Source organism: Copadichromis virginalis, linkage group LG16 (assembly GCF_057382275.1).
Source record: "Copadichromis virginalis isolate Kocher_CV1m ecotype Utaka linkage group LG16, C_Virginalis_male_GT1.1, whole genome shotgun sequence".
Lineage (NCBI taxonomy): Eukaryota > Metazoa > Chordata > Actinopteri > Cichliformes > Cichlidae > Copadichromis > Copadichromis virginalis.
Genome location: NC_140633.1, coordinates 15,111,534 through 15,137,954, shown reverse-complemented (window position 1 = coordinate 15,137,954; position 26,421 = coordinate 15,111,534). Strand labels below are relative to the sequence as shown.

Below are 26,421 nucleotides of genomic sequence, written 5' to 3'. Positions count from 1 at the left end.
TGTCAGAGCTGGTGAAAGACAGGAGAAGATAATAACAAAGACAAGAAGGAGGAATTGAAAAAGTAAAGGGACAAAAAGAGAGAGAGAGAAAGACAAAAGTCGTTGATAGACCAAACAGATCTGTGTCAAACACACAATAAACAAACAGCACCTAAAAGACAAAACTGAGACAGGTACACAACCAAACAGAATTTAGCTGTTGCAGTGAAGAGGTGATTGAGACCGCAAGGTGAGGAAAGCAGACCCAGGACCCATGTCAACAGCCCCCACTGTCCCGACTGACGAGCCCAAATTGGGGGCCCAGCAGGACATGGGAACATTAACCCACTCAATCAACAATGCTAAAATATTACATTTGCAGCATTCTTCATCTGTTCTAACCACTAATGGGTTCTGTATTCATTCCAAGTTTAGTTTCAGGCATAAAATTTTATTCAAAAAACAAAAACAACACTGGCTGTTACATAGGGTGACTGTAACTCAGGTGGTAGAGCAGAAGGTTGCTGGTTTAAAACCTTGGCTACTCCAGACTGCATGCTTGGGCGAGACCCAATAAGCACAGATAAAGTGCTTTGAGTGCTCAGGAAGAATAAAAAAGCTCTATATAAGAACTACCTTAAAGTATAATGTTTTGTGCTGTCTGTTTTGTTTTTTCGTTTTTTGTTTTTGTCTGTATACTTAAATACAGCAACCCACCCCGGATAAGCAGAAGAAGATGGATGCATGGATAGTTAAATAAATATCTACCATATTAGCAAAACATTTTTATTATTAGCTGTCAATGTATTTTTTAGAACCATTCCTTAAAAAAAAAAGAACATAAAAGAATAAGCAATAAAACGCTACACTTAAAACTGCCCATATGGAAAAGATATATATAAATCTTACAAAGTTTGTATCTGTCTTGTGTGAAACTTGTATGAAAAGCATACAAGAGTAAAAACAGATACAAGATCCCTTGAAAAATCATATCAATGAAACTTGTATGTTTTTGGATACTTACTAAAACAATATATAAAAATGTAATGAGAAAGTGGCCACTTTCATGAGTAAATCATATAAGTCTTATATGATTCACTATATGAAGTAGGCCTCATCTTATGTCAGTCTTTCATAAGTTTTTACTATTTCTTTTCCATATGGGTGTATTATTGGCAAAATGCACATAAATTATCAAAACTAAAAGGCTAAAACTATCACGTTTTTCCTTGATAATGTGCTAAAGGACTTATTAAGAGTTTCACACTGCACTCCAAATTGGTCAGGAAGGAAAAAACTGTCTATTTGCTAATGCTAGTTTTGTTCCACACAAAATGTGGTTTGTAACTGATCTCAGAACAGTGAAAACAGAGCCAGCTTTAGCTTTCCTAGCCTGCTAATCTCCCAACGTTTTCCTGTTAGACACTGATTTACAATGCACATGCTCAAACAAGGAAAAAGCTGCGAGCTGTTATCCTCTCGGCTTGACAAGCTGAAGTCATTGATTACAGGAGATGGACACTTTTATACAGTCACTGAGATGGAGATGCCCGTGAAATGGAGCCATGCTCCAGTTTCCAGTAAGAGCCAAGAGAAATATGCTTTCAGTGACAACAGTTAACTAAGGCAAAATAATAACAGTAATGTAAAGGACTGATAACGGACTCACACATTCCCACAGAGCTTAAAATATCAAACTGCTGTACAGAGCTTTTCCTCTCACACCACTTATTTATCTGCAGCAGCTGTCTTGCTTTCAAGCTGTGTGTGTAACGCTTCTATTTTTTTTTTTAATTCATTGTGCCAATGCAATTGCATTGAGGTGCACTACAATTATTTGTCAGACTTATTATTTGATTTATTATTATGGTCATTTTTTATTATTCTCCTTCTTTGAAGGTTCTGGCTTTTCTGGATATAATGAACTCCTCGTGCATTCTGTGGACAATATGGCATCACACTCTGGAATGCGAGTGCGTGCCTGAGTAGTTCCTGTTGGCTATTTCCAGTTTAAGCATTACTGCACTGCTTATAGAAACATGTAAGGATGAGCAGATTTAGGGTTAGAGGAAGGCAACTGGCATTTCAGCAAGTTAAAAAAAAAAGTTGTTGTCACAGTCTGGCTGCGAAGCTGACTGTGTGAGGAGTGGAAGAGGACCAAATTGCAGTCACGCAAAACTAAACTTGATATTGACAAAAAACGCGCCGTTTATTGAGGCTGATAGAACAGCACAAAATAAAAGGGTGAAACAATGCAAAGCTAAACAAAACCTAAACTGGGAAAACTTAAAAGAAAACATGAAGCATCCTAAACATGAAAAACTTGATGAAGAGGAAATAAACATGAAAACCCTTAAACGTGGTAACTTGACATGAATAGAAGGAGGCGTGGCAAATTCCTCTCTCTATAATTTGGAGATTAGCGTTCATTAATTTCCTGTTGATACTGTTGTTAGAACACAGTGGCTAATCAACATCCACAAGGACAACTTTAGTACCACAAAAAATATCTGCGTACGTAGCAGGCACTTCAGTGAGGAGTCTTTGTTGTGACTGCTGGATGACTGAGGAAACTGAAAAAGGGAGCTCTATCACTCACTGTTTTCATGGGATGACTACAAAATACCCACAGTGAATGTTTGGGAGCAGCGATCACTTCAATGGAACTGAATGTCGACTCTGAGGCAGAGATGGAAAAAGCAGGGCCTGATCACGATTACTGGGTGCCACCAAAAACAGCAGCGATGGCAAAGGAGATGGCTAATTAGAAACAAAGCCTTACAAACACCAGATAGAGGTGCTACAGCTGCAATCCCATTTTTTCATACAGCATTCTGCAAGCTCAGACGAAGACATTTGTTTTTACACCAGGTAGGTGGTGTAAATCTTTGGGACACCACATCAGAATTCAGTGGTTCTGTGGCTTCTGTAAATTTGTTTCATGAATTGGGGGCTTGTCCATTCTTTTTTGTTGTTTGTTCTTTTCGTCGTATGTTGAGTAAGTTGCTTATATTGTGTTGGGTAAGTTGCTTGTATTGACCTTTGTTCCCCACTACTTTTCTGGTTGGCAGTTTTTTCTTGTCTGTGAGGGTGTCATAATGGAGCTTAAGTTGGAAGACTTCACTTTAAATCCAACTTAAGTAAAGTTGAATAGATTTAAGAAGGGTGACTTACTTACACTTACTTACCCATCCCAGTTATTGAAGAGCCATTTCAGCATGTTTTTGTTGAATGTCTCGGACTACTTCTAAAAACAAAATCAGGAAACCAGTACGTTCTCACAATGATGTGTACTGCAAACCGGGAGTGTGACGAGGGGCTGCCTCTGCTGTTATTCGCTGTCAGAGAGACAAATCAGAAACCTTTAGGGTTCAGTCCCACTGACTGTTTTTGGCCACACTATACGTGGACCATTGCATCTGTTAAAAGAAAAATTCCTCTTGGACAAGTTAAATTCCAAAGAGAACATACTTGATTACATTAGCTTGAGGCAGAGATGGAGCGACTGCATAATACCCGCAGTCTTGATTGTAATGTTTTTCATTGACCTACATGTCATCAGGACACTGCTCCCCAGCACACGGTAACATAAATGGTTTTAAACTAGTTTTATGTTCAATGACAATATTTGTCCTCGGTTCTATGTCTGGAATATACCAGGTGTACCAAAAGCATTATTATAACCTGTAGCAGCAGATTGTGAGCAGGACTCATGATAGCCAGCCGAAGGGCCCACTAGAGGCCCACTTGCAAATATTACAAATGACATATAATACTTAGCAAACACTGAGAATTAAAAAGTCATTTCAGTCTAACCTATTATGTCAGACATACTCTAAATCTGCAAAGAATGAACATTTAATCATAGCTTGAAGAGAAAGATCAAGAAAGATCTTTCTCTTCAAGAAAGATCTTTCTTGATCCAAACTCAAGAAAGAGTTGGGATCAAAGCATCAAAGCACGTCAGATGTACGTCCCAGTCATCTTGTAACAGTCACTACCACCCAGAGCTCCTGAACCCTATGCATCAGTCTTCCTTTTTTTAACTTCCACCATTTATTGCTTTGTTTTCCCTTTACTGGTTTTCTCTTCTTGATTTCCACAGGCATTCTAGAGACTACCATCCAATGCCATCCTCATATCAACTTTCAGCCTCCCATGTCTTTCAGATTGCATCTTGTGCACACAGTAGTCGACACAGGTCTTATACATCTCCCTGCTCCTCCCTCTTGCAATGTGTTCAAAAAAATCCATGTCCATTCTTTATGCAAAATCTACTAGTATCTGCACATCTCTCCTTAACACCATACCAACACCTCCCCATCACCTCTGTTCCTTCCATCTACATATGTGTTGAAGTCAGCTTCATTCAGCACTCTTCCCCCTGGGAACACTCTCTACCACTTTTAAAACGAGTCACAACTGTAAACAGCTATTCACAATAATAACTGTACGCTCTGTTGTCTCTCAGAGCCTTTTAAGCTGACGCTGTCAGCTCTGGGGCTCTCCTTATAAGTTCAAAGGGGCAGGCCGAGTGTGACGTAGCGGGGTCAAAGGTAATTTTGTACGTCGGCGTGGTGGTTTGGCGCCAGCAAATTTCGCGGGGTAACGGCACAAGACACAGAAAAGGAGGCTGAAATAGGAGCCATTAAAAGCTGCACTTCACAGAAAACAATCCAGACAGTGAAGCGTGGTGGCCGCTGAAGTGAAGCTTATTTGCTGCCGTCGGCGCTGTGTATGTGTCCCTTCTCATAACTCCGACCTAGGTGAGCAGTGAGTGTCAGCAGCGGGGACGTGCTGTGTGTGTTGGCTGAAACAAACAAACAAACAAGCAAGTGTAAACAGTCGTTTGGTTAGCCATGCAGGTTTGTGTTCTTGTTAGTGAGGCTAAATAAGGGCAGATGAGCAGGGACGTTTTAGCCGCAGCGTCGTCTGCCTGTGTGTGCGCCGGCGCGAAGGCAACTTTGCTAGCCGGAGACTCGACGTTTAGCCTGCTAGTGCTGCTAATTTGTTAAAGCTAGTTAGCAGGCTGCTAATTGTTCAGTCACGATTCAGAAAATGCGTCCAGAGGTTTTGATGTGTCATTTCAAAATAGTTGCTCTATTTGTGTAGAACCCAGCAATGGCATTAGTAGCGAGACACTGACAGACTGATTTGGGAGGCGTTTACATCGCCAGCTAAAACGAACATGTGTCGCAAGCCTGTATTTGAAGCCCATTCTTCACTGTGTTACAGCTGTATCTACAGTGGCGGGTGATCGCAGCTTCACCTACTTCTCACTGAGGTACGTAAATGCATCTTTTTACTTGTGTGATTATTTTGCAATGTGACAGTTCTGGGGTAGAAGCCCGCTGTTATAAACAGCTAGCTTATGCAGTGTGAAATAGTCAGACAAGGAAATTGCCCCCCCTTCAACCCCCCAGCACACATATAGACACACACAAACTAAATTCAAGTGGAAATCATCACTAGTACTAACGATGGAAAATTAGATAATTGGGATAAAAAAATATGTCAGAATATCAGTGATGCAAATATATGGTATTGACAAATATCTCCAGATATGGCGTCTGCCAGTGCTGTGTCACAACTGTGCCAGTTACAAATTTAACTTTGTATAATATTTATTAACACATCCAAACCCAATATCTGAATGAATGAGAGATGTGTTTACAGATGTGTTAGTAAAGAAACAGGAATTAAATGTGCGTTCTGAACAGAAATGTTTATTTTATGTATTTGTGTGTAGTTTTAAAAATTAAAAAACAAAAGCTAAAAACTAATCTCCATATAGCTGGAGGGCAAACGCAGTGTGTACGTACCCTCAGGTGGTAAATGAGAAACGTGGTTGAAGAGAGACACAGTGGACTGGATGTTGCTGTGGTTTAAAGACAGTGAATTTGATAAACTCCAGAGTCAAACAGAACAACAGACGTTTGGTTTAAATTAACTGCACTTTTGGGATTTTATTACAACTGTGAGTCTGATTTCTTCTTTTTCCGTTGAATTCTGACTTGAGCTGCCACTAGGCTGCACTTTTCAAGAAGATTCTGATCTAGGGTGCATAAACTCTGGACAGTCTATTACAGGGCAGTTCTATAAAAGTTTATTTTTATCCATTTTCCTCATGTTTCTCCTCCTTTTCTGCTCCTCCTCTTTAAGGGCGAGAAGGTGAGTAATAATGATGGCGACGGCAGGGCCTCTGAGCAACTCCAGCTTCCTCCCTCTCCTCGAGTCTCTGGAGGACAGCACTGCTGGACAGTCAGAGCAGACAGATGCCTACCTCACCATCGCCAAGTAAGTTACGAGCCCCAGTATGTCAGACTTTGACGTAAGTTAGGACTAGACCACAAGTGACAGAATATTCTATTGTTGCTGTACAGTCGGCTCAGTGGAGAGGAGGGGCGCCAGTTCCTCCCTGCAGTTGAAAAGCACTTTTCTCGTTTGGGTAAAGCCATCTTGGTGAGTCTTCTGTGTGCAAAATTGTCGGAAACTTACATTTTCCATGCTTATATTTAAATTTTAAGCCTTATTTTCTTATGCCACTTCCAGGCTCACATAACTAGTCCAAATGCTGAGCTGAGCCAAGCTGCCTTACAAGCCTTGGGGTTTTGCGTATACCATTCTCATGTTGTCTCTGGAGTGTCAGGTAACTTCATGTGTACATCAGACAGCATTTGTGTCTTGCACCGAGAAATGTTTTTCCTTCTTGTACATATGACCGTAAATGCTTTGAACCTTGACATCATCACTGCAGATCTGACTTGGCCAGATGGAACTGTTATTTTTGTTTGTTTTTTGCAGAAGTCTTTGCAGCGGAAATACTGTCAGCACTTTGCTTGCTGGTGTCGAAGGCGACTGATAAGAACACTTGCACCAGGGCATTGTGGGTGATTTCCAAACAGAGCTTTCCTGCAGAAGAAGTCTCTAAAAAAGTGAGCAGCACCTGAACCTTATGTGCTACAATTTCAGAAAGCATCATGGTGTACTGAAAATGTTGTCAGGTCAACACTGCTGAAAACGTAGCAGTGATTTCAGGAGCAGAGGCGTTTCCAAAGCTGCTGTATTGATCCGTGTTGCTTCTTCTACACTCAGGTGCCGTCCATACTGGGAACACTGGAGAGCGTGTGGAAAAGGGAAGACATCCACTCTGTGGTAATGGAGCATGAAGCCTTGAATGTCATAATCAGGTAAGATTTATTTGAAGCCAGACTTCTGGATAACCAGAGTATTTTATTCTGCCCTGTTTTCCTTTAATCATGCTCTGTGGGACATTCTCACTTTAGGTCGAGGGAAATGTCACACAAAATGGAATATTAACACTCCCTGCAGCTTTCTACAATAAGTAATTTTACATGATGATGAGAAATGCATTACATATTTTATTTGAAACTCCCAGCATTGCTTTTTAGTCTGGATAAATAGAAGTTGCCAATGTCCTTTCTTTAGTTGTCACACCTCTTTCATGTTAGCCTCTGGTGGAAGAAAACACATCTGCTTTTAGTGCTATTGCTTAGTGTAATATGAGTTAGAATACTGAGCGTCTGTTTGTGAACAGATGTTGGGCAGGTAAATTGTGCATTTTGTTCCCCTGCTGTGCATGTCAGGGGCCTTTGGCATAGACCAAGAAACATTCTTCCTAATGGCCAGCAGAGGGCAAAAAGTCCAGCTGTGTAGAAGTGTGACAAAACAGTCATTATGAACACTTTATGGATTCAGTTGCTAGTTTGAATTCCTTATATGAATACACATACTTAGTCAATAAAGCTCATTCTGATTATTGATTACAACATGAAGGCAATTTTGGAACTTGTGGTCTTCATTATGGCCAGAAGGCCAGAAAAAGAGGAGTATAGCTAAGGTTGTTACTGCCATATGAGCAGTGTTCCTCACTTACTTAGTCAGAGCTACCCCTCACTCTTCACATCCAGTTTCAAAACGCTAATATGGCATTGGCCACACAAAGAAGCTTCACAGTGGGACTCTGTGGACCAGAGCTCTGACTGCAGCTGATCGGCTCTCGCTGAAGTGCTTCACAAACCTTCAGCCAACTCCAGCAGGGAGAGAAATTACACATTTTGGATAATGAATGTTCCCCCAAGTCCGATGTTACAGCAGTGGTGGTACTCTCATTGGTGCAGCTTTCATTTCAGATCTAAAATTCTAGATTGTGTCATTCCAGATTTTATTGGTCAGCTTGTCTTGTTTGAAAGTGTGGCCTCTTTTGTGTCATAAGTACTGCACATGGATAGCTAAAATATTTATATTGGAAAATGAGATGGGGCTCTCTTTCCTTGGTGTTTATAGGATGCTGGAGCAGGTGCCCACTCAGATGGGCGAAGGAGCAGTACAGTGGGCAAAGCTGGTAATCCCTCTGGTGGTCCACTCTGCATCAAAGGTGCGTCTGCGGGCCGCCGCAGCCATGGAGATGGGCATGCCCCTTCTACTGGAAAAGCAGAATGAGGTGTCTGCTGTTATTGAAACAATGATGTCCACAGTGAGTAGTCTAACGTCTCTATGGAGTTTGATGCTTGGTGTTGCTTGTGAAAAGGGAATTGTAATAATCTCTGCTCAACTGTCTTTGTGTCTTCATAGAAACTGATACCAGAACTGCAGAAACTTTTCATGTCCAAGAACGAAACCAATGTCCTGAAGCTGTGGCCTTTGTTTGTGAAACTGCTTGGGAAGGTAAAGTCTGTATATTTGGTCTCCGATATTTAAATAAATGAGTGTAACTTAGTAGTCATTGCGTCCAGAAATTCTGAGAAAGGCCTGTTGGGTTTGCTTAAAACTTTGGAATTCCTTGTTCTTTTTGAATGATAAGAATGGCCTGATCAGCCAGGTTAACTGTGTCTCCTGCTCAGCTGCTGCACAGAGGAGGTCCCTTCATCAACTCTCTCCTGCACCTGGAGGAGCTTGGTTTCCGCAGCTCGTCTCCTACCATTAAGAAGATCGCCTTTCTTGCCTGGAAGAGCCTCATTGATAACTTTGCTCTGAATCCAGGTGAGCCCCATTACACTCATCCTGTCTTTAATAGGAAGTTCAGTGGTCAAACTGAAATCTTAAACCTATACCCTTGGTGCTCCCGAAGACATCTTGTGCAGTGCCAAACGTATGAAGCTCCTGATGCAGCCGCTCACATCCATCAATGTCAGAACAGAAGCCCTGCTGCTCACCAAGGTGGAGGTGTGGTGGTACCTGGTGATCCAACTGGGGCCCAACCTGTCACCCAACTTTGATCAGGTTAGATTCCCGGTTTGTTTTTTCTAAAAACAAAAAACAAAACAAAGATTATTTTATAGAATTAATTTTCTTCCTTGCAGTTCTGCTTCTGTGGCAGAGTGGACTGGCTGCAGCGCCACACACTTGTCACACTGATTTGCTCTGTTCACAGTAAACTTGGTCATACATTATCCCTAATTCTCTGACTTTGTGCGACTTTTAGTGTGTGATTGCAGTCACTGGTGAAGCTATAGGGTAGTTTTTCTCAGTAATTAGTCATGTTTAAAAGGTACTGCAGACTTAAGCTAATTGACACTGCGGTAATAACTAGAGATCTGTTATAAGTGATTTTAAAGTGTTTAAGTGTGGGACGATTACAGTAAACAGTCAGACATCCTGCACTGTGCTTATTTATTTATTTAAATGCACCTTATTCCACATTCTTTTATCAGTTTAACTTTGACCAGTCTAAGATGAGCTAACCTTCAGTAGTACCACAGTTGGGAACTTAGCCCTCTTTCAGCAGTAGATACTAGTCCTACTTTAATACTTCATATGCATCATAGCTGTATAATAGTGTAATCAACTCTTTGGGTTACATGAGTCAATATTTAGACATCTTGGTAACAGAGTTTACTTCAACAGTGAACAGTCACGGAGGTCCTTTTTAATAATTTTATGTAACAGTACTGCATTCTTCTTACTTCTTAATTCATGCAGACACAACTTTATTTCCATCTACACAGAGTTTACTAGCTTGTCAGTTTTTCCTAACGTGTGATGAAGTGTGAAACTCTGGTGTGAGTGAAGTGTTTCTGTGTCTTTCAGGTTTCTGTACCTCTGCTCCAGTGCACAATCGGCTCCGACTTTTCCTCTTCTATACCAGGCACTCCTTCCAGAACTATCGCTCAAAATAGCGCTGCTGCTCCTGGTACACCCAAGACTGGTACGGTTACTCCTCCACATGTAATGCACTAATCCAGCTTACACAGACACTGATGTAGTGTTTGTTTCGGTCTGCAGCAAGTGCTCCAGGCTTCAACAGCCCAGCCAACACATCTCGGATGAGCCTGAACTCCAGCATCCAGCTCGCCTCTTCGATACCGTCGATTCAGCTGCTCGGACTAGAGATGCTGCTGCACTATTTTCGAGGTCCAGAGGTTGTTGCGACTGCAGCAAAACACAAACTCATCCTGAGTCTCGGTGGGTCAGAGTCACATGTTTTCTGCATTAGCCTGCTTTATAGTTGTTCCTTCAGGCTCCACACAAGGAGGTGCAGAGATAAACCCACTGTTTCTAAAGAATATGCCTTTTAAATTTCAAATACTTTTTCTGTTTCATTTTCTCCATTGCTCTGTCCAGTTCCATTTTGGTCTTTTTTTCTGGCAATGGGACCACAGGGAAGAGAAAGTGTTTTACTGTAGATGCGGAAATGTCCCAGAAATGCTCATGTTTCTGCAAATTTGTCTCCAAGTGCAAATTTAAAAAAACCATTCACAGGAACACAGACAAGAAGATCTCATCCAGTTTGGTGTTTAAAGAAGTACTTGAGTTTAGTGTGTCTCCTCTATACCTTTTATTGTTTTTCTTTGTAGAGCCCCTGAACCACCCGCTCCTCTCTGGTGCTTCCTCCTTTACTAAACATGCTGCTGTGCTCATCTCGAATACCAGAGATGGCTTCATCAACATCGGAAAAGATGCTCCAGGTAAACCTCACAGAAACATCCACCGACTGACATTCACCTCGACTTTGATTTGGAGATGAATTTTCAAAACTAAATATATTTGAATGCATTAGAAGAAAAATGGCATTTTGTCACCAGTGCTTATTCACACTGGTCCAAACAAAGCCATTGCTGCTTTCAGGCGTGATGCGGAAGTGATGCATCATTTTGGCTGTAAAAATTGAGCCTCGCCACTTGTAAATGAGTCAGAGGGCTTTTTTCCCCTTAATGTTGTCACTGGGAATCTTGATGTTAATGAGGAAATCTTTTTAAGATGAGGAGTTGGAGAAAGGAAGTAGTGTTAGGGCGACAGACTGCTAATCATGTAGGTCTGTGATAAGAGGTCTAAAAGTTCTTTGTCACAGACTGTTGAAGGATTTGTTGGAAAATAGGGTGACTGATTACTTAAACCTGAAACCTGCTCTCCTAAGTCCATATAAACATAAGCTTATAAGCTCTTTTCTCCTGCAGAATCTCTTCTGACCCTCATATGGACAAGTCTTGTCCGGTTTGTTTCCCTGACCATAGAGTCCGGTAAGTAGTGAAGGTACCTGATTGATTTGACAGTGGAGCTAACTGGTTTGTGTGTAATGTTTATGGTGGGATAATCTAAAATGTTTAATTCGTTTGCATGTATTTATTTGACTCGTTAACAAATGTAAGTTAGATTTTTGATAAAGAAGTAACAAAGCATGGAGAAAGCTGCGGGAGCCTTTATGCACACAGACTTTAGTAATCATTCATCTTTGCTGGCAAAACTGTGGCAGTGATTATCTGCAGAGAAACAGAAATGTCAGCAGTTTCCACTGCTCTTTGTTTTTGTTGTAGTTAAATAACTAATCATGGGTTAAATTTCTAGTTGTGTTGTGGCTGCTGCTCAGCAGGGTGGGCTCTTAAAGTCATGGGTCTGACCTCAAAGCGCCACATAGAGCACTCAGATTGGGTCTGAGCTTTGTTCCATGGGAGGACGAGCGAGACCTCACTGTCCTCTTCTGCCTGACCCTGTCACATCTCATCATCAGTTTAAGTTGGAGCGTTCAGGTCTTCAGTCTGGACTGCTGTGACAAGACTACAATTCTGAGGGGATCTGTCCCCAATGATGACTCATCTCAAGCAGAGCCTGAAAAGACGACAATATTGATGTTGGACTCGCTGCTGAATAATACTTGTGCTCTGTCGTTAGGCAATAAGAAGGAGCGACAGGGAAGCGAAGTACTGACACTGATGCTTCAAGCTCTGCAGAGTATCATCGCCTCAGAATCTCTGCCTGCAGACAGAGTCCTGGTAAGGTTATGCAGAAAGCTTTAAGACTGACTCACTTACTGAAAATTTAACTAGAATTAGTCTGTTCATAAGAAACGCAGAGCTTTACAGACTGTCACTTATAGAAATGATTTGAGAAGCAGCACCAAAGGATAGGTTTTTATGTCAGATTGTATCATTCCTTGAGTTGTTTCTGATATTGTTAGCGTTTTACCTGTTTTAATGAATCAGAATACTTTATTAATCCCGAAGTACATTATAGGTTACAGCAGGCAGCACACTAATGGCGCATGCGCACTTACAAAGGAATCTTCTGACCAAACTTTACACAAACATCACATTGGGAAGTCATGTCAGAAAGGTAGGCTGATAGGAAAAAAAACAACGAAAATACATAACATGAGGTGAGAGGAGGAGAAAAAAAAACTCCACTCAGATTGAGCTCCTAATGGGAGAACAGTTTGAGAACAGAACAAAAAACGCCCCAGCACAAAAAGCACATGACTATCAATACACCATAGAAACACAAGACAAGCAACAGGGGCGGGTAAGGGTGAGAGAGAGCCGGTGTAGACAGCGCATCCGGTCCTGCAGCATGTCTGCGCTGGACATCTGCCCCGGGAGGGGACAAGCATCGAAGGCGTTTGGAAAGGGAGGGGGGATGAGTGTGTGTGTGTGTGTGTGTCCAGAGTTCAGCTGAGACGGTGTCCTTCGCCCTGCCAGGCTAAGTAAACAATCTTCCAGCCAACCCAGGTGGCCTTGCGTAGGATAGGAAGAAACAGTCTATGCACAGTCTGTTATCAGGGTGTTTTTGTTCGGCTACAGCCTTGAGACCACAGCTGGCTTCTCCAAGATGTTATCCAATTTTCGCTCAGCGGTCTTATTCTGAGTGTTCACGGTAGCCTCAAGCATCTCCAAGATCTTATCCGTGCTGCGTTCGATGAGCCCATTTTGAGAACTCACGACTTGTCCCATCGTTTCAATCACAGTGGGCAGCCTTGTGGGGTTTTGAACAGCTGATTCCGTTTTCTTTAATCTTCGATAAGCCAGGGCCAAGCCAGCTCCAATCAGCAAGAACCCTGTTATCATGGTTCCAAACAGGTACATGTCTTCGATAGACAGTCCCACCAGGCACTGGGCTGCTTCTTGAGGTGTTGGGTCTGATTCAGTGCTCAGAAGTTGTTACTGCACTGACTGTTTTTGTTTTTCTTCTTAACCTTAGGTTCTGTTTGAAGCCACAGTGAAAGGAATTCCTCAGAGAGTTCTCAGTTCTGCATCTTATCAAGTGGGCAAGATGGACGTGCTAAATGTGAGTGCTTCATGGTTCAACGATTAGCATAGCTCCATGGAAGTGCTTACACAGAATGTTGCTTAAATGTTGTTTAACTCCTCAGGGAACACCTGCTCTCTTCCTCATCCTCCTCCTCTACGACAGCAGCATGCTTCCAGCCTACGTTGAGGATGAGAGGTGGGTCTACTACTTAGTTTGATTCTCATTCCACAGGAACACAATAAAAGATACTGGTAACATCTTGTGCATTACTTCCAGTAATTTTACTGAAAACTGTATAAACTGGGGGGGGGGGGGACAAGATAGTTGGTCACTTAGTCAAGACCTGCTACAAATGGTAAATGAACTGGTTCTTGCATAGCGCTTTTCTACTCTTCCTGAGGACCATACATACAAGCACTTTCTATGATTAAGTGCCTTCTATCTACCACGAGAGCTGAAACGGCTCACCTGGCTCCTTTCAGTGTTGAGGAGAAGAGGCTCTACTTTAAGTCTTGAGTCCCAGCCAACATTCGATGGAAGGGAAAAAAAAAAAAAAATTCCTCCTCTTGAATCTGAGACCTCCATTCTTTTGCTCACCACTCAGAACTCGGGACCACAGGTGAGGGTAGGAACGTATTAGACTTCTAAATTGACTGGGGCGGCATCCGCATCACTGCTCCAGTCCGTCCGTCAATCTCACGCTCCATTCTCACCTCACTGGTATACTTAAAACCGCTCCACCTGGGGTAGTTACTAATCCCTGACTCAGAGTAGGCACGTCACCCTTTTCTGGTCTCAGCCTCGGGAGGCCCAACAGTCACTACAAACAAGTCCGACTTACTGGTGGCAATACAACACAAGCTCTCGCTATGGTTGAACAGGGATCTAATTACCATAATGGGCCAGACACCCCATACTCCTGAAGCACCCTCCACAATGTCCCATTGGATGCTCCTTTCCTGCTGTGTCCTCCTGTGGAGGCATCAGTACAAGTAATTATAACCACCTAAATTCAAATGAAGTGTACAATAATTTTTCAGCCTGTCAGCCACTTCCTCTATCTGCCGGTGGTACTTACCGTGCAGGCGCTTGTCCTTCCATGATGGTTCCTCCTCTTTCTTCAGTTTATGCTGCCTGAGTTATTCACTGAACGTGCAGCTGGTTGTGGCCATCTTCCTGATGTATTCGTGGCTGTTCATCGTCTCATCCTGGACCGTGGTACTGGCACTCACTAGTCCCTGGCCTCCTTCCTTCTGCTAAGCATACAGCCTCAGGGTGCTGGACTTGGGGGTGAAACCCTCCTTGCATGGTAAAGAGCTTCCTTGTCTTGATGTCAGTGGGTTCGATTTCCTCCTTTGGCCAGGTTATTATCCAAGCAGGGGATCACAGGGCAGGGCGTAGGTGTTGATAGCCTGGATCTTGCCTAGGGACCCTTACTGGATACAGACCCCACCCCGATATCCAGTTGCTTATATATTAGATATCTATGTATGCACACACTCTCATCTTCTTTGCTTAATGCATTGCCTCCTGAATCTGTCTGCAGGTTTTATCACTGCCTTCAAACGCTGGTCAACTGTGGACTGTCAGGTCCAACCTCCCCTCTAGCATTTGCAGAATCGCTGTTGGGTGCCATCAGCCGCAGTGCCACGTCTCTGCAGAACAAGGAGCAGCTGCTGAGAATGTGGAGCGTGGTCGTCAGCTCCCTCACTGACATCGTCACACAAGTAGGAGCGGGATTATTGACAATCACTGCTGTTGTTTAATAGGAACATTTAAAAAATCTTTGTTTCACTTTGTCTGCAACAAGTCAACTTTGAGAAGACAATAGTTTTACCTGTCTGAATGTTGAAGTTTTAGTGCAGAGTTTAGAGGCTTGTTTGATCGGCAGAGGGGTTCTAAGCAACACATTAGCCTGCTTTATAAAGTGGAACACAGGCACCGCGTGTTACTTTTTTTTGAGGACTGGAGCCAGCACTGTTTAGATAAATGTAGGGGATAAACTAGATGGGGCCAAGGATAAACTCTGACACTAATGATACTGATACAACTGCCAAAAGCATGTTTAAAAATGATTACTTTTGATAGGGTCAAGGTTATTTAGTATCCTTTCATAATATCATGACAGTGTTAGTTTTTCTACCTGTGTCTGTGTGGTTTCTTCCAGCTTCCTCCCACAGTCCAAAGACATAGACAGAAAAACGCAACATAATTCTCCAAAGCTGGAAGCAACTTTAGGGTTTGCACTGCAATGGTGGAAACCCTGAGTATGAAGAACAAAGCCTTGCTTGGTGGCCCACTTATTAATATATGGATGTAGAAAAATGCAAGTTTAAGACCAAATAAGTTTAGAATATACACCGCGTTCCAAATTATTATGCCAATTGTGTTTAAGTGTCATAAAGGTTAAATAAGTTGTTTTTCAATTAAACCCATGGATGAAATTGTGTCTCAGGGCTCTTTGGATGACTAAACTCAATCTTGGACACCTGTGATCATTAGTTTGCCAGGTGAGCCCAATTAAAGGAAAAACTACTGAAGAAGGATGTTCCACATTATTAAGCAGACCACCATTTTCAAGCAATATAGGAAGGAAAAATGATCTCTCTGCTGCTGAAAAGCGTGAAATAGTTGAATGCCTTGGACACATAATGAAAACCTTAGATATTTCACGAAAACTTAAGCATGATCACCATAATGTAAGAAATTTGTGGCTGAGTCAGAGCACAAATGGGTTCGTGCAGATAAAGGCACAATGATGAAGGTTTCTGCCAGACAAATGCATCAGACTAAGAGAGCAGCTGCTAACAAAGCAGCAAACACATATTTGAAGCTGCTGGTGCCTCTGGAGCCCTGCGAACATCAAGGTGTAGGATCCTCCAGAGACTTGCAGTTGTGCATAAACCTTATATTTGGCCACCCCTAACCAATGCTCACAAGCAGAAACGGCTGCAGTGGGCCCAGAAGACTAATTTTCAAACAGTCCTGTTCACTGATGAGTGCAATGCAACCCTGGATGGTCCAGATGGATGCAGTGGTGGATGGTGGACAGCCACCATGTCTCAACAGGGCTGCAACGTCAGCAAGGACGTGGTGGAGTCATGTTTTGAGCTGGAATCACGGGGAGAGAGCTCGTTGGCCTCTTTTGGGTCCCTGAAGGTGTGAAAATGACCTCTGCAAAGTATGTGGAGTTTCTGACTGACCACTTTCTTCCATGGTAGAAAGAGAAGAACTGTGCCTTCTGCAACAAAACCATCTTCATGCAAGACAATGCACCATCTTATGCTACAGCGAACACCTCTGCATCATTGGCTGCTATCGGCATAAAAGGAGAGAAACTCATGGTGTGGTCCCCATTCCTCCCTGACCTCAATCCTATTGAGAACCTTTGGAGCATCCTCAAACCAAAAAATAAGAGGGTGGGAGGCAGTTCACATCCAAACAGCAGCTCTGGGAGGCTATTCTGACATCCTGCAAAGACATTCAAGAAGAAACTTTCCAAAAACTCACAAGTTCCATGGATGCAAGAATTGTAAAACTGCTATCAAATAAGGGGTCCTATGTTAATATGTAGCTTTGACCTGTTAAGATGTTTTTGATTTCAGTAAAATTGATCTAATGCTGCAAATTCAACAAATTACCATTTTCAATTCTCTACTATCTATAAAATGTTTTGAAACTGTGCGTAATAATTTGGAACAGTGCATTTTGAGTTTATTATTTTTGAAAAACATACTTTTTCATTGGCAGTTTTGTTGAGTAACATTTGAGTTGTACTCTAATGGTTGATGACTCTAAAATTATGCTGACTGTCATTTGAATCGACTATTCAGAGAAAAAAAAAATCAGAGAAAAACATCATTTGCATAAAAATTTGGAACGCAGTGTAAAGTTTTTTTGTTTTGTTTTTTTGTACCTTAACGTCCTGTTAAAGTCTTATTTAACAAATGTAGCACCAGCGTTTAACTTCCTTTGACTCTTTTATTTTGACAGACTAATGAAGTGAACCAAGGTGACGCTCTGGAGCACAACTTCAGTGCTATGCACTCTGCCCTGATGCTCCCCATTACACATCTCTTACACGGCACACCACTGCCACAGGTCTGGTGCAAATGGAACAACCATAAAGAAATAACAAAGTCATGCTTTCCATTCAGTCCGCTTCAATGACCTCATTCTCATTCCTTTAATTTCTTCAGCTGGCTCAGAAGTCGATGCTTTCTTCATGGTCCAAGCTCTACAAAGTATTTGCTTGCTGCTCTGCATTGGTGGTCACAGCTGAGGAGAACATCTGCTGCGAGGAGCTCTGTGCAAAGATGGATGCTGCAATAGACAGAGAAGCCCTAAGGGTGAGTACATGGTGACGTATAAACAGCTTTACATAGAAGCTTTCCAGCCGAGTATAACAAGCTCAAACCTAATAAACATGACTTTATTTCATGTTCCATAACAAATATGGACAAAAAATAAACCTTTTCAGAGATGTGAATATTTGGAAAATAAGCTGATTCATCAATCTGTCATGATTTAAAAAAATTCCACAGAGGTAAGAATATTGCTTGCAGCCTTTAGTAGAACTCTAATCTGACTCTGATCCTTCAGGTTCCTTCGACGTGTAATGCTGTTGCCAGTATCCTCCATGTCATGGTCGAGTGTGTGGACTTCTCTCCGTACACGCCTCAGTTTCAGCAGAAGCTTAAGTGTAAGAACTGAAACGAGCTTTACTTCATCTTTTATACAAATTACACACATGCACTTAGTTTCTAAACCTGTCATTTCTTCCAGCCCCCCATACTCCTGTGAATTGGATGCGAAAGAGGAATAAAGCCCTGGGCAACCTGTCTATGTTCCAGTCCCTGCTGGTACAGTGTTTAGAGGTTTATCTGGAGGACCCTGAGACTTCCTCTGAGGCAGTAGGCTCGGCCCTGCTGTCCGTCCTTTCTGCTCTCTTCACAAACCTCGTTCTGGCAAATGTTGTCCAGGAGGCTCTGAACTCTCTGATTCATCCCCTCACTCTCCTTTATAAAAATGCAGCCAGTGAGCCATCCAAGTTCACCTCACAGCTTCTGGGAAAGGTGGGCTCCTCATCAGCTGACCAAGTAGGTTTTTAGCATTTGTCATTTTAGGGTTTAGTTTTAATGTCTGCCCTTTTCTCTTCCCTTCCTACAGTTGGAGAAGCTTCTTGGTGAGGTTTTCAACTGCTTGCAAAGCCGTTCCTCTCTGGCCCACAATGATGAACTCCTGGCTTTGCTCTCTCCTCTGCTTTGTGTGGTGTTTCCGCACAAGAACAAGCACCTCCGCACCTCAGTCACCCAGTTCTGGAACTCCACCTTTGCCAATGCAGTCAGCCTCACGTATCCTGATGAGATGAGGTGATTGTCTTCATTAATTTTTTTTAATGAGTTCACAATTTTTATTGCATTTAAAAACTACTACTGTGGAAAAAGTACTCCTACAGAGGCTCCTAGTCCCTGCAGGGGCATTCCTATGGCTTTAAGACTCTAATGTTTAATATAAACACAGGCCAGTACTGAGCCAGGTGAAACAGAAGACCCCGATCATTCTTCCTGGCTTCGAGGTCGTCAGTTATCCCGATGAGCTCAGTGGACAGTATTCAGTGAGTTGCCCTAGTTATCTTTGTTTTTCACTTTTGTGATTTCAGCTTTATTCAGCACTTTCTCTCTGTCTCTGTGTTCAGAGTGAGAATTCTCAGTTGGAGACAAAGCTCAGCGGGATGCCGGTTTCATCTGTGGGGAAGAGGGACTCGCTGCTGGGAAAGACTGCTGAGCTGAAGGAGAAGAGCTCAATGAAGACCAACAAGCCAGTTTCTGTAATTTTAGAATCAAACTTGATAATTTCCTGAGGGACATGTTGGATGAAATAAACACATTGGGGGGGAAGGAAAAAAAAGACACAATTAACCAGCCAGCTTATCCATATTGATTTGTTTAGATACTCATATTAAAAACACAACATCAATTAGACATGTTATAATTAATAATCCCTTATTGTCGCCCTTAATTGCAAAACTGATTTCATCTGTTTCCCTTCAGACAAAACTGGACTTTGGTTCACCCAAGCCACCCCGCAGGGAGGTCTTGGAAGAAGAGGCATCCATCGACTTTGTGTTCATTCCTCCTGAGGCGAAGGAGAGAGTTCTGACAGAGCATCAGAAAGAGGTGAAAAGGACTAAAAGGTCAGGTTTGCCCTCTTCAGCCTGTTTTCATTTGCTCATTTGGATTTCACATGATTGTTTATGTAAAGCAAATGCTTTTTGTTAAAGAGTTGACATTCCTGCCATGTACAACAACCTTGATGCCTCTCTGGATACCACGGCCTTCACACAGTACACGCAGAGTCAAGAAGACTCTTTGTAAGTTCTCAGAATCACAATAAATCCCTGCAATAAAACATATTCAGAATTAACAGAGAATTTATTTATATTTTCCTCCACAGGGACAAATTGCCAACTGAACAAGTCGATGTTGTAAACAAAAAGACTACTGACAAGGTAACAAAACACACAACTCCACTTTTAGTTGACTACATAAGCTAACAGCAATGAGTACATACATAGATAACATAGACATTGTTTTGTTCTTTTCTATAGGCACCAAGCAGCTCAACATTGAAACCAAACTGTGCAATTGCCAAATGAACACTATATAGATATATTGATCAGTTAGTTCTGGTGTACATCTGTAGAGAGAGTTGATAACTTTTATATTTTTGTTTCTTTTACCTTCCTCAGATGGACACTGAAAAAGAAGATGCTGAAATTCAAACGAAAGAGACGCAAGACTATGCCAGCCCAACAGATGCAGAGAAGTTGACAGAAAATGGCAAGCAGCAAGAGACTATCCCAGAGTGTGCAGATGTTTCGATGGAGGAGCATGCAAAGAGTGACGATAGGGGTGAAGATGTAGACAAAGAGTCTAAAGAAGGCACAAGCCCTAACATCTCTCCCTCATCCGATTTGGTTTCAGGGACTCCCCAGAAACCCAACAGTCGTCGTCAGTCTTTCATTACTCTGGAGAAGTATGTTGAGGGAAAACCCGCCAGCCCCAGCACTGCGTCCTCATTTACAGGCCCTCTTTTAAAGATATCCAATAGCCAAGAACCCTCCAAAACCAGCAAGACATCAGCCTCTCGGGACTCATCTCCTGTCACTTGTCCAAACTCTCAGGATTCCCAATCCATTCAGACAGGAAAATCTAGCTCTCAGTGCTCAGTTAACAATGCCGACGAGTCCCCTCGAAGACCCAAAGACTGTAGAACAAAAACTGAGCCCGTAAAGCTGACTGAGAGACTGTCTAGTGACTCAATGGAGGATGAAAATGTCATCCCAGATACACAGACTGAAATGGAGAGCACAAAAAGACCTTCTATTTCACAGGATATAATGCCCTCAAGTCAGGAAGAGGAATCTCAATCAGCTCTGGAGGATTCTCAGTCATCTCCAAGTCAGACATCTCCCAGTGAACCCAGACGATCTGGACGCCAGAGAGTCAGACCTCAGCTCCCTGGAGAGGACCCTGAGGAACGGGAAGCCAAATACTCACATGTCAAAAAGAGACGTTCTGGAGAAGAGCCTATCAGTGATTCTCCAAAGTCTCTGATGCAGAGCAGACCAAACACAAGAAGTAAGCAAGCTGCAGAGGATACCGGTAGAGAAGGATTGCGCTCAAGAGCTCAGAGGGACTCGGGTGAGTCGAGCCAAACCAATTCTCAGGGTAGAGCTCGCAAGAAGATCAAACTGAACACCAGTTCACAGGAGTTACTTGATAAACCTGGACGTAAAAGGAGAAGCACCAATGAGTCCAGCCAAACTGATTTAAGATCAGACAAGCAGTCGAATCATGAAAGCCAATCACAGGGTGGGCTTAGTCAACAGAGCAAAGCATTCAGTGATGAAGATGGATTGGAAAAAAACGTTTTGCCTGACACAAAGGAGTCTTGTCAAACTGCCACAGATGAGCAAGTAAACCACATTGAAAAAGACAAGGAGTCAGATACAGACTCCAAAGCAATCATTCTTTCTCCTCAAACTGGCGGTGAGTCCCAAAAGTCAGAAAACAATGGCGAGAAACCGAAGGGCTCTGAAATGGTTATTTCTTCACCTCAAGTTAAAGGCCAGTCGCAGGAGTCTGAGCCTAATGGAGACACCAAAAAGGATTCTCAAGTTGTCACTACTTCTCCAACTAATAAGTCCCAAGTTGGCTCAAGCACGACAAATATTTTAGGCAAAGAACTACTCAAGGATGAAGACAACGAACTAGAAAGTAGAGAAGACTCTCAAGTGATCACACCTTCATCTACTGATAGCCCATCTAAACGTAGATCAAGAAGAAGTAAGGTATCATCTGAAGTGTCAGAATCTGAAGACAAAAATGACGATACAATTTCATCAGGAAGGCAAATGAGGTCTAATTCTCACATAACAAATTCTGTAGTCGGCCAGGCAGACGCTCGAATTGGAGGAAGGACTAGAAGGAGCAAGTTATTAGAGGAGCAACTAAAATCAAGTCCTAGCTCTACACCAGAGAGTTCTCAGTCATTAGATCTTTCCGGTTCAGAGTCCTCTCAAGGCAGGGGCAGATATTCCAGACGAAGGTCCTCTCCAGCGTTAATGGCAAGTATGGAGTCCTCAGAATCTGAATCCTCTGAGGTCAGAGAACACTCAGTCATTCCCAAAAAGAAAAGAGGGAGGCCCCGAGCATCACTTCAGAGACTTCTTGCAGTCGAATCGAAGGACACTATTGAGAAAGATATGGAAAAGTTTGACACCGATGCCTCTCAGGAGTTGGATAGTCAAATCACCGAAGCAAAAGATGTCACTGATTTGGAGGAATCAAAAACCCAAGATTCACCTAGTTCTGAGTTGATCCAGCATACAAATACAATTGAAGCTCAAAGTAAAGAAGAGTTGCCGATGGAAGTAGATGATGTTCTAGGTCCAGAACCTCAAGCTGATGACTCAAAGCAAAGGACTGTGCCAGCTAGTGACACAGAGCAAAGAGACTCTGAAACAAATGGTGATGATTCCACCACACAAAATCACACAGGGGACTTGGAAATGATTGAATCTGTCGAAGTGTGTAATGAGCAGACACTTGCACCTCCTAATGAGGCAACGCACAGTGTGCAAGTCAGGGAGTCACCAGAGGAGAAAGCTGATGAAGTGGTGACAGAAAAACAAATGTTGGATTTAAATTCAGGTCCCCGAGAACCTCCTGAGGAGAACACGGACACGCAAATGGAGAGTCTAAAAGTTACTGGTGACCTTTCTGAGGAGGAACAACATGCTGCTTCAATTCAGCATTCAGAGGCCAGTGCTGAGAAAGAGACCACACCACCACAGGAGAATGAAAAAGATGGTCAAAGTGAGATTGTGGAGGATGAACAGAATACTGCCAGCACTGATGCTTTGACTGATGTTTGTAAGACTTCATTGCAATCAGAACCTACAAGTAAAGGCGATTTTCTTGATTCTCCAGTGAAACAGAAGGACCTGGAGACTGTAATGGCTCCAGATATTGGACATAGCCCCAGCAGTGGCAAGACCAGAGGTACCTGGTCTCCTTCTGCTTCACCCTCTACCAGTATTCTTAAGAAGGGCCAGAAGAGACCACTGGAAGTGGACACTCCTTCACCTCTTGTTAAAGTGAGTGATGAACACATTTTGGTAAAATGTATTTCAAATGAACATTGGCTTGAAATATTTGTAACTTTTTTTTTTTGTTGTCGACTTGTAGTCCAGGCGTGTGTCCTTTGCTAATCCAATCCAGCAGCAGGAAACTGCAGACGACATCGATCGTCGTAGCCCAGCCATCAGAACCAGCTCACCTAGAAGGTCAAGGGTTACTAATATTCCACAGCCAAAGGTATGTTTGAGCATCAGTGTTTGTAATTGCGATATTTTACAACCATGCAAACCCTGACGGTCTTCTGCTTCTTTTAGCATGTCACTACTCCAACAAAGGGCTTGGTGATACTGAATCCTAGAAATCTTCACAGCCCAGGTTACAAGAGCTCCAAGAAATGTCTGGTAAGCACACAAACGTGATATTTCTCACCAGTAAGCTGCCACACACAAACAACATTTTAGCCCAGTGTGTTCTTTACTTCTAAAGCTTAGTTTCAGACTTCTGAAAAATACATGTGGCTTTTCTTTTGGATTAGATGGTGCCAGTTAGCTGCCCAGGTAGCATGCTGGCTGGTCAGGTACAAATATGAAAGAACTTTAATGTACCAATCAGATTTCTTCTTAAAGAAGTTCAGAAAGGAGTGCTGTTGCCATTGGAGATTATTAATACTCTGGTCTTTAATAGTTATTGATAACGCTGATCTCTCTTTAAATTAGTCGTCAACGTAATTGCGACTAGTCGACTATGATTAGTCGACTAGTCGCAATTACGATTGGCAGCCCTAATCTGGAATCCTGCATGAGGCTTCACTCATGTTTTTAGAATCATTTTTGTTGTTGTTTTCTTACCAGAAAGAGAAGGAATGACCCAAAAAACGCTGGCATAGGTCCAGAATTTCAGTCCCAGTAGCATTAACATGTTGATTATTCCAGCTTCACATAGGTATCAGACTTCATCCTAATGATACATAGAACCTTTTTTGTCAGATTTCTGAAATGGGCCAGGAACCTCGACCTGTCTCCAGAGACTGCATCTACCCTGCCCTGGTTGGCTGCTCTACACCTGTGGAAGCTGTGCTGCCTCAGATTTCCTCTAACATGTGGTGAGGACAGCACGGGGTTCACCAAAGGAAAATTTTGGTCAAATATTTATTCTCTGTTAATCTCTGACCAAAGTAACCAAGACTCATTTTACCTTCAATCTTCCTCATAGGTCTCGAGGTTTTGGGCAGCTTGTTCGTGCCCGAAACATTAAAACGATCGGTGACCTGAGTGCACTGACTCCCAGTGAAATCAAGACTCTGCCAATTCGCTCCCCGAAGATCTCTAATGTGAAAAAAGCACTCAAAATTTATGAACAACAGGTACCTCAGTAGGCTAACACCACCCAGCACAAACACTAACATTACTGCAGCTTTTCCACATGTGCCTGATGTCTCACTGTCATTTTCCAGCGTAAAGGACGGGGCGGGGATGAATTGAAGAGCTTTGATGAAACAGAGATGATGACTTCTGAACTGGAAGAGACAAGTGTCCCTCAAAACACAGAAGAGGATAAACCGTCAGGCGACACACTGGGTATGTAAAAATTGTGTATTACATCAGTGACAAGTTAATGTCCTGAGTGATGCCATGCAAATAATCTCTTGATCTCTTTAGAATTATGTAAACAGAATTCCCCTTTGTGTTTGTAGCAACAGAGCTGGTGGACGAGCCTGTCTGTGCAGATGAGAGACCTGAGCAGGACGCCTCTGGGAATCTGACACCAGAGGTGCCAGATGGAGATGAGACAATTGAATGCCAGCTACCCCGAGACAGTCTGTCATCAGAAATAGAGACACTGTCCTGCAGAATGACACCACAGGAACTGAGCGTCTGCTCACCACAGCAGCTTGTTGAGATGCACGATCAGTTGGGAGGCATGATGAGACGTGTCGTGGTTGAGCTGCAGACTCGCCTTTGCCAGACAGACGGCAAACACTGAAAGGACTGAAGCGTCAGACGGCTGTATCTGTTATGAAGCACACACCGAAGGGTTTCAAGGACTGCAACAAAAGATACAAATATTTGAGGATGGTTTAATGAGCCCATTGTACAAAGAAGATTTTAGGGTTTTAACTTGGTATCCCTTTCGGGGGGGGGGGCGGCGGTTTCCCTCTTGCTTGAAGGATTTTTTAATAAATGCGAGCAACACATTTCACATCATCTCTCATGCTATGCTTGAGGTTGGGTTTATACATTTAAGAAACACTGAAAGGGAAGCACAGTTGCACAGTGATGATTTTTAATAGCTGCAGTCTCTGCATTTTACATTTAAACTTTCTCTGCACATTGTTTTAAAGGACTGAGACATTTATAAAGTAATTCAATGTTCCCCATGTGCAGCTGAAGCCTTCATGCCTTGTTCATATGCTTTCCTCCCATGTGCATATTCTACAGGCTGATAAATTCCTGTGTTGTGATGTTTTGTAGTTTCAGAGTTTCTTTGCCTTTTGTCATCTCACTTAAATATCCTGTTTTGTTTTGATTTGTTTTTTGTTTTTTTGTTTTTTTACGTAGACATTCAGCACTTCATTCTTTGTGATTTTTATTTTTTTTTTAATGCTTAAATAAAATAATTTGAATATGCTCCTTAAATCCTTAAACAGGTCTACATCTCCTTCTGAAAAAGTACAAAGATATTCGGTGCATTTCTCAGTTTTCTTGACATGTCTCCACACTGTTTGCTGGTCACAGTAAAGTTTTCTGCGCAGATTGCTGACTTTAAACAAAAGTCATAGCATTGAAATATACTTTTAAATACTAGTACTGCTTGTTTTGCTTACCATCTGATTTCACACTTCCTTCTATTATGGGATCATAGCCGTTGATATGCTACTGTTATACATTATTGCAGTTATGGATTCAAAGGAGGAGAGGAAAGGAACACTCGTAAATCCATAAGTTTCCAGCTCCAGTCTTGGCACAGGCATCATTTTAGCTTCTCCATTTGGATCAAACTGATCTGTTACTATGTGAAGTATTTTATCAATATGCCACACAGATGTGTGAATTAAAGTGAATGATCTCTGCTGTGTGCTCATGTTGTGTTTTTGATATCGGTCTTTGCTGGAAATTCAAAATGCATCCAATCAGCACCGTCGCTATTTCCAAGCACTTCTATCCACATTGTAAATGTTTCCCTGTCCCTTTGGTGCCTGTTGCACCTGAAGCCCCTGTCATAGTACAGTGATGACAAACCCTGACACACCATAGTAGCCAGAACCCTAGAAAGAAGTTATAAAAAAAAAAAAAAAGACCTAGTCTTCCTCATA

The 26,421-nt window shown here is 42.4% G+C and overlaps 1 protein-coding gene across 3 annotated transcripts; it reads left to right on the top strand.

Moving 5' to 3' along the window:
- Positions 1-4,540: 4,540 nt before the first annotated feature.
- On the top strand, positions 4,541-26,178 carry rif1 (replication timing regulatory factor 1). Of its 3 annotated transcripts, XM_085435525.1 has the most exons (37): positions 4,541-4,745; positions 5,215-5,263; positions 6,142-6,276; positions 6,363-6,441; positions 6,532-6,628; positions 6,784-6,914; positions 7,075-7,169; positions 8,287-8,476; positions 8,575-8,667; positions 8,844-8,982; positions 9,071-9,222; positions 10,030-10,147; positions 10,225-10,404; positions 10,797-10,907; positions 11,397-11,459; positions 12,109-12,209; positions 13,411-13,497; positions 13,583-13,656; positions 15,008-15,188; positions 17,455-17,562; positions 17,661-17,810; positions 18,064-18,163; positions 18,247-18,536; positions 18,631-18,833; positions 18,985-19,078; positions 19,160-19,291; positions 19,515-19,657; positions 19,745-19,834; positions 19,918-19,972; positions 20,213-22,844; positions 22,959-23,125; positions 23,217-23,345; positions 23,423-23,509; positions 24,095-24,210; positions 24,321-24,471; positions 24,562-24,685; positions 24,802-26,178. In XM_085435525.1, exons 3-37 carry the CDS (start codon positions 6,161-6,163, stop codon positions 25,089-25,091), a joined length of 7,068 nt encoding a protein of 2,355 aa, XP_085291651.1. In that variant the 5' UTR covers positions 4,541-4,745; positions 5,215-5,263; positions 6,142-6,160; the 3' UTR covers positions 25,092-26,178. The 3 variants fall into 3 exon arrangements, with proteins under 3 accessions (XP_085291651.1, XP_085291650.1, XP_085291649.1); XM_085435524.1 differs by having other exon boundaries at positions 6,787-6,914; positions 20,213-23,125; XM_085435523.1 differs by having other exon boundaries at positions 20,213-23,125.
- Positions 26,179-26,421: the final 243 nt, after the last annotated feature.

Coding starts and splice junctions, on each gene's coding strand:
- rif1 (XM_085435523.1), top strand. CDS start 6,161: ATGATGGCGACGGCAGGGCCTCTGAGCAACTCCAGCTTCCTCCCTCTC. Junction 8,668..8,843: donor TTGTGAAACTGCTTGGGAAG/GTAAAGTCTGTA, acceptor TCTCCTGCTCAG/CTGCTGCACAGAGGAGGTCC. Junction 13,657..15,007: donor GCCTACGTTGAGGATGAGAG/GTGGGTCTACTA, acceptor ATCTGTCTGCAG/GTTTTATCACTGCCTTCAAA.